This window comes from Littorina saxatilis, linkage group LG2, assembly GCF_037325665.1.
Source record: "Littorina saxatilis isolate snail1 linkage group LG2, US_GU_Lsax_2.0, whole genome shotgun sequence".
In the NCBI taxonomy this organism is placed as follows: domain Eukaryota; kingdom Metazoa; phylum Mollusca; class Gastropoda; order Littorinimorpha; family Littorinidae; genus Littorina; species Littorina saxatilis.
Window position 1 is genome coordinate 18,366,441 of NC_090246.1, and position 7,698 is coordinate 18,374,138.

The following is a 7,698-nucleotide window of genomic DNA, read 5'->3' on the forward strand; positions in this document are numbered from 1 at the left end:
AAAATGAGGGTGTGACAGTGCCGCCTCAACTTTTACAAAAAGCCGGATATGACGTCATCAAATGTATTTATCGAAAAAAAGAAAAAAACGTCCGGGGATATCATTCCCAGGAACTCTCATGTAAAATTTCATAAAGATCGGTCCAGTAGTTTGGTCTGAATCGCTCTACACACACACGCACACACAGACAGACAGACACACACACACACACACACACACACACACACACACACACACACATACACCACGACCCTCGTCTCGATTCCCCTCTCTACGTTAAAACATTTAGTCAAAACTTGACTAAATGTAAAAAGGTGGGGACACGCCCATTTGAAAAGGGTAAAATTAAGTTAGAGTTCGCTCCCTTGTTGAGATCTTTTGTGAAGAAAAGCACATGCAGTGTTGGCTTCCGTTTTGTCATCGCCGTGTTTTGGAATTTTGTTCTGCTAGACAACCAATGAACCATGAGTGAAATGGGATTCCGCATTTAATGGCAAGTGTAAAATCGCAAAATGATTAATTTAATTATGTTTAGTGAACAAGTCTTTGAGGAGAATTCTTTCCGAACCAAAAGAAAATGCCTCAATAAACACCAGAAGAACGAAGGAAACACGAGAAATCGAACACAAAACCCTTTGAATGGAAGACTAGATTTCTGGTCGATATGTGCTGGCAAGCTGTCGAGGTTATTGATTCGGGTCGTCGATGAATCTGTATCACTTAAGATATTGAGTCGGTGCACGGGTCTGACAAAGTCTCTGATTAAGGACACCTATGAAAACGATAGAAATGACAGATTAGATATGTGGATGTCTTGTTGAAACATGTCCTGGTTTTATATCCTGAATGTGAGAGTTGTGTTCTTACTCTTCAGAAAAACTAATCAGGCGCAAGTTCTAAAAATGAAACCGTCAAAGACGACTTTATTTCTCAGGCGACTAGTAGTTGTATTTGATTGTTGTTCTTGTATTCGGTTTCAGTAGTTGACATCGCAACAGAGAGTGTATGATCCGATGTAAGATGAGTCTCAAGTCAAGAATGACAAAATGTCGGCGACATCTGCGCTCTGTCCTTCTCTTCATTTATTTCTCCTTGCTGGGTTTTGCCCTCTTCAACTACAAAAGTCATTGTGTGTACACCATGCCAGATGCTCTGCTGCAGATGTCACAGATCGGACACTCCAGTGAGGGCAAATGTAAAATCAACATTGCTGAATTAGGTATGCCTGTTTTGTGTTGGTCCACAGGCGGAAGGTATCGTCCACTGGACTACTACTATCACAGAAAGACTACAAGGTACGTCACTCACCTTCGAGTCTTCTGTGTTCTTGGAGTCGCTTCCTGGGGAAAAATATTGTTCAAGACGGTTTGCCTCTTCCTACAGTCTGTGTAAGGTCAAATAAATACAGTTGAATGATTGTTTGAACTGTATGTACCTTTAATTTTCAGCTTCCGTCCCTTGCAGGTTGTTTTTAATCATCATTTGGACGAATCTTTGTTTGCGAGCCGCTAATATCCACTTCGTTTCAAATCATACATCCGCACCGAATATGCATACCAGCGCTCATTGGTTAATAACAGGATATTCGATGATTATTTTCCAGTGGGTAGCTTCCCTTTGCTGCACAATATTTACATATGTTTTAGACCAATGAGCGCTGGTATGCATATTCGGTGCGGATGCATGATTTGAAACGAAGTGGATATTAGCGGCTCGCAAACGAAGATTCGTCCAAATGATGGTTAAAAACAACCTGCAAGGGACGGAAGCTGAAAATTAAAGGTACATACAGTTCAAACAATCATTCAACTGTATTTATTTGACCTTACACAGACTGTAGGAAGAGGCAAACCGTCTTGAACAATATTTTTCCCCAGGAAGCGACTCCAAGAACACAGAAGACTCGAAGGTGAGTGACGTACCTTGTAGTCTTTCTGTGATAGTAGTTGTCCAGTGGACGATACCTTCCGCCTGTGGTTGGTCTTTGTTATTTTTGGAATATAAGGTCATTCGTTATTTGCTGTTAATTGCGAGTAAAAAAAAATAACGTCAATAAGTCCATGTAGATTTTGCTGATAGTCTGAACATAACTATACTGACACTCATTTGTGGTGCATCTTCTGACACCTTTAAAATAATGCAACTTGACGGGTTTGCCAGCAGCACATACAGTTGACAAATTCACTTCTCCTGACCCAAGGTGTATTGATGATTTGGAAGAGTGGGAGGGTTTTGAGTTAAAAATAATCGACGAATGAATCAGAAAGACAGAACACTTAACAGGCAGGCACAGTGCAAAAGTATCATTGTATGCATGGCGGTCTTGCCTGATCTTTTTAAAGGGTTTCAAAGATGTGTCTGTTAATCTAAATATTTGTTACATTGCAAGTCTGCGAAAACGGAATACCAGGCCCTACTTGAATTATAAGCTTGAGAGTGTGTTTGTGTTTGAGCACAATTTTATTTGTGTAGACTTTAGATGAAATACAGAATATTTGTGCATGTACTCAAAAGTTAAATGCATGTATGAACTTATTAAAGCAGTGATTTTGTTGTGGATAAATGTATTGAGACTTTCATTTTCATTTTGTTCATCAGATGAAGTCAAGGTAGACATCTTCTCAGAACCATCAGAAAAAGAAATACAGGCAATTAACCCCGAAGTTAAAAAAGGAGGAGTCTATTCGCCAAAGAAGTGTCAGGCATGGCAAAAAGTTGCCATCATCATCCCGTATCGAGATCGATACCATTTCCTCATGATTCTGCTGAACAGGCTTCTCCCTATGCTGCAGCGACAGCAGCTCAATTTTCGCATTTTTGTCGTTGAGCAGGTACAGTAGACAGTTTTTTTGGTTTTTTTTAGTCTCGCTAGTCTGTTGTGTCTTCTTTTTTTAATCCTTGCAGAGTGAAACCCTCCATTTTAAAACCTCCAAAAGATTGACAAAATCATGTCTTAAGAGGAAGGGAGTCTTACAATGGAGGTTCATTTGCAGACGTTATCAACAGAAAATCTTAAATTGAGGTCTTGATAATGTTAGTGTGATTTAGCTAGGCACCTGGAGTTTATTGGCAAGTCAGATGCATGTATTTTGTAAGTGCAGTGGGTTGAGATTTCTGACTTTCCTGCAACACCTGTTACACTTGTATTGTAGTTTGTAATTCAATTCTGCAGCAGTTATAATCTTTTACATTGTCATATTGCTTTATTTAATTCTGCCAAAGGATTTAGTCCATATTTTTATTTGATAAAACAAATTGAAATAAATATTGTTTAAACCAGTATTTTTTTTAAATATATGGATTGTGTTTGTAGCTGGTTCATGCCTATCATTTAGGGTTCTGTCTAAAGTGTTTTTAATATCATTTCTAGGCTGGTGACAAGCAGTTCAACAGAGGCAAGCTGATGAATGTTGGTTATCTTGAAGCTCTCAAGTTTGATAAGTTTGACTGCTTCGTCTTCCAAGATGCTGACCTTTTGCCTGAAACGGACAAGAACCTCTACATGTGTGACCCCCATGCTCGACACTTAGCATCTGCCATCAATGAAATGAGATACCAGTAAGAATTGCGAAAAGAGAGAGAGGTCACAGAGAGAGTGTTTGTGTGTGTGTGTGCATGTGATTAGCATGTGTTCCTGTGTCTGTTCATGTGTTTGTCCATCTGTGTGTTCACCAGAAGAGGCTTGGTGACATGCTTGTGGACATCTAGTTTACCTTGGAAGCACATGATATGTGATTATATTCAATGACAATGCAGTCATGTCTGGTAAATTTGTTTTGTTGTATTTTGCAGCGTGATGTACTATAATTATGCTGGAGGGGTGATAGCCCTGAACAGAGAAAATTACCACCGAATAAATGGATACTCAAACTCCTACTGGGGCTGGGGAAATGAGGATGATGACTTCTCTGCAAGGTGAGACACTAGAGTGTGTTTATGTGTGTGTGTGTGTGTGTGTGTGTGTGTGCGCATGTTTGTGTGTTGGTCTGTCAAGGAGACAGAAAATTGTCACAATGACCAGTACAAAGATGTCATTACTGTAACAAGGAAGGTTGTGGCCTGATTATGTTACACAGTTTCTGCGTGTCAGAGTTGTATTTGGAGACTCAATAGTGCCTTTGCTGTAGATCCCATGCTAACTTTTATTAAGATACTTTGTTGTTCATCTGTGAGCAGTTCGATTTTGCTGTATGTTTGCAAAAATTGCCTCCCAGTGATCTATTTAATTTTGTTTTGCCACAGGATTCTGGAATCTGGTTTATTATTAACAAGGCCACCAGAACATATAGGACGCTATAAGATGGTGCGACATAAAAAGCAGACTCGTTCTGATCATGGGTGAGTAGACTGGTTCATATGTCTTTCTTTTTGAGTGCATTTGTAATTTCACTGATTTTGATATTCTCTTTAGTGTTTTCCTTTCAGCAGTGTGAAGGATCTACTGAGGAGTGCAGAAATGTCATTGTCTTGCAATGCTTGCCTATTTTGTTATTTAACTATTAAGGTATTATAATTTAGCTTTTTTTGCTTCTGATGTTTTTATAATTTTCATCAGGATTGTAGTGTATAATTTTCAGGAAGACAACACCCTTGGGTGGGTCTGGTCTGTAAAATGAGCAAATCCAAAAACAAGTATTTTTTTGATGTTGGACATTTTTATGTTTTTCTCAGGAATGAAATGTTTTTGGGGTGGCGATCGCGATGGATGACAGATGGACTGAGCGATCCAGACGGGATGAATTACACTCGTCTGCAGTTAGAAGAGTTACCGCTCTACACACATGTCAAGGTTGACATCGGAGACCCACCAGCTCAGATGAGGCTAGGGAATCCTGACGAACTTGTCAGTCTCTGGTGGTGAGTAACAACCTTGAAAAAGTTGTTTCAACATACAGTGGAACCTTCCTTTTATGACCCTGTTTTCTCAGATTTTTTGTTCATAACCTATGTAACTGTTAAGACTCCCTCCTTTTCAAGACCTCAATTTCTGATATTTTTTTTAGGTCTTAAAAGGGGGTTCCACTGTTTAAATGTGGTAGATTAACTTTGTTCATCTTACCACAGTCACTTCGTTGTTTAGATTTTTGAGTCACTTGAGAAAAAGTGACTCTATGTAATCGGTCAGTGTTAGTCTGTCCGGCCGGCCGTCCGGCCGGCCGTCCGGCCGGCCGTCCGTAGACACCACCTTAACGTTGGACTTTTCTCGGAAACTATCAAAGCGATCCGGCTCATATTTTGTTTAGTCGTGACCTCCAATGACCTCTACACTTTAACGATGGTTTCGTTGACCTTTGACCTTTTTCAAGGTCACAGGTCAGCGTCAAAGGAAAAATTAGACATTTTTGGCTCACGTAAGTGTAGCCTATGCGATCGTAACTTTGTCTGTCTGTGCGTGCGTGCGTATGTGCGTATGTGCGTGCGTGCGTGCGTGTGTATGTCTGTGATAGAAACTTTAACATTTCCGAGTCTATGGATTACGTCAGTCTCGGTCAAAAGTGTTCGACGTGTGTGATAGAAACTATTTGAAGACGTCACATTATGACGTAAGAGGGTTAGACGTCACGCAAAGGAATTACTGAAAGTCTCGGTCATTGTTATTGTGAGCGGGCCGAGACTACTTGGCAGATCCAGGGTCTCGCTTTCTTGCACAGTTTCACCTATGCTTACTGTGTGTGTGTGTGTGTGTGTGTGTGTGTGTGTGTGTGTGTGTGTGTGTGTGTGTGTGTGTATGTGTGACGGAGTGATTGAGTTTGTGTTACTGTTTGTCGATTTCTTACGTGAGCCTTGAAGGCTTCGCCTCTTGTATATCTTTGACAAAGTTCATCGGATGTGATTGAAACTTTGTAGGATTATTCTTTACATCAAAGTATTTACATCTGTAGCCTTTTACGAACGTTATCAGAAAAACAAGGGAGATAACTAGCCTTTTCTGTTCGGCAACACACAACTTAACGTTGGGCTTTTCTCGGAAACTATAAAAGTGACCGGGCTCAAATTTTATGTGAACGTGACTCCCAGTGACCTCTACACTTTGACGTCTGCTTTGGTGACCTTTGACCTTTTTCAAGGTCACAGGTATGTCTTGAAGGAAAAAAATTGAAATATCATATCTCTGAAACTATTCATCGGATTTGATTCAAACTTTATAGGATTATTCTTTACATCAAATTATTTACATAGTGTATTGTGTTGTGAATAGCAATTTCTTCCTGTCCATCTGATGCCTCATATAATATTCAGAACTGCGAAAGTGACTCGATCGAGCGTTTGCTCTTCTTGTTTTTTTGGTGGTAGATTAGCTGTGTTTTTTCTTAAGTGATCGAAGACCGAGGCTTGAAATAAACACTTGAATCAGTGCATCATGTCTGGCTTGTTATAGTGCTGGAAGTTCAACTGCTGATGTTTTGTGTAAAATTCAAGTTCGTGCCCAGAGCAAGCTTGCGTGATACATGTAATGAGCGCTTCTGGGGTGAAAACGTGAGACAACTCCTGTGATCTTGCCGCGAGGTGGCGCCAGTTACCAGCCGAAAGAAAGAAGGGGCATAACTTCACCAGAACCGACTATTGTCTGTTTACCGTATAAAATGCACGACTTACACACGAACTGTTACCAAACTGATAAGCTATTTGGGACCAGTGCAAGTTTTGTTTCCTTTCTCGTGTGATCTTGCTGCGAGGTGGCGCCAGTTACCAGCCGAAAGAAAGAGGGGGTATAACCTCATTTAAAAACCCTTTCTTTACTCGGGAAATGTTGTACACCACTGCATATTGTTCCAGGCTTTAACATTCAACTTGTGCTGCAGCCATTGGAGTAGACCTTGAGAGATAAAAAGCTCATGGAAGTTGTGCATAGCAGTAGTTTTTTTTTTCATTTACATTGCAAGGGTACCTTGGTATATAATTATGTATTTTTAACTATTTCAGGTTTCTCAAGTTCTACTTTCCGTGATCCATGCTGATTTTGATATTGTGTGCATGTGTGTGTGTTTTTTTCTTTCTTCTACTGAATCTGTGACTCAGGCTTGTAGTGAAAGAAAAAAAGTTGAGTTCTACTTGTGAGTGTGTGTGTGCATGCATGAATTCATATGAGAGAGAGAGAGAGAGAGAGAGAGAGAGAGAGAGAGAGAGAGAGAGAGAGAGAGAGAGAGAGAGAGAGAGAGAGAGAGAGAGAGAGAGAGAGAGAGAGAGAGAGAGAGAGAGAGAGAGAGAGAGAGAGAGAGAGAGAGAGAGAGAGAGAGAGAGAGAGAGAGAGAGAGAGAGAGAGAGGGAGGGGAGAGAGAGAGAGAGAGTTTGCAATTACAAGTGCATTCTTAGCAATGCACACATTTTGCAATTTTTGTATAAAAACATGTGAAGTATTTGTAGTTGAAAAATTTGTTGTGAAAGCTGTGCACAGAAATAAAAGAGCTTTTTTGATAATGTTCTATGTTTGATATTGCTTTCATGTGTTTTGTACTTCATTTTTATTTAATTACACTTGAATGATTTTTTTTACATTCTCTACTTGCAGCTTATATTTGTTTTAGATTACATGTATCCTCATATGTTTGCATTTTCTAAAATGGTATGTTGTGTGTGTGTAAATACAGCATAATTATTCTGTCCCACATGATTAGAGATTATACTCGATTTTGTTCAAACATTTCTTAAATACATTTTTATTGGAAATCATGTTATGGGGTTCATCTTTGCACAACC

The 7,698-nt window shown here is 39.7% G+C and overlaps 1 protein-coding gene across 2 annotated transcripts; it reads left to right on the plus strand.

Annotated features, from left to right (window-relative positions):
* Window positions 1-369: 369 nt before the first annotated feature.
* LOC138958399 (beta-1,4-galactosyltransferase 4-like) lies at window positions 370-7,167 on the plus strand. Of its 2 annotated transcripts, none has more exons than XM_070329535.1 (8): window positions 370-493; window positions 981-1,219; window positions 2,599-2,831; window positions 3,371-3,558; window positions 3,793-3,915; window positions 4,243-4,338; window positions 4,672-4,857; window positions 6,925-7,166. In XM_070329535.1, exons 2-8 carry the CDS (start codon window positions 1,006-1,008, stop codon window positions 6,947-6,949), a joined length of 1,065 nt encoding a protein of 354 aa, XP_070185636.1. In that variant the 5' UTR covers window positions 370-493; window positions 981-1,005; the 3' UTR covers window positions 6,950-7,166. The 2 variants fall into 2 exon arrangements, with proteins under 2 accessions (XP_070185636.1, XP_070185638.1); XM_070329537.1 differs by having other exon boundaries at window positions 375-493; window positions 984-1,219; window positions 6,925-7,167.
* Window positions 7,168-7,698: the final 531 nt, after the last annotated feature.

Bases quoted from the DNA above. Each gene is read 5' to 3' on its own strand.
- LOC138958399 (XM_070329535.1), top strand. From the start codon at position 1,006: ATGATCCGATGTAAGATGAGTCTCAAGTCAAGAATGACAAAATGTCGG. The intron at 1,220-2,598 runs GTATGCCTGTTT...TTTGTTCATCAG, and splicing joins AATCAACATTGCTGAATTAG to ATGAAGTCAAGGTAGACATC. The intron at 4,858-6,924 runs GTGAGTAACAAC...TAACTATTTCAG, and splicing joins GAACTTGTCAGTCTCTGGTG to GTTTCTCAAGTTCTACTTTC.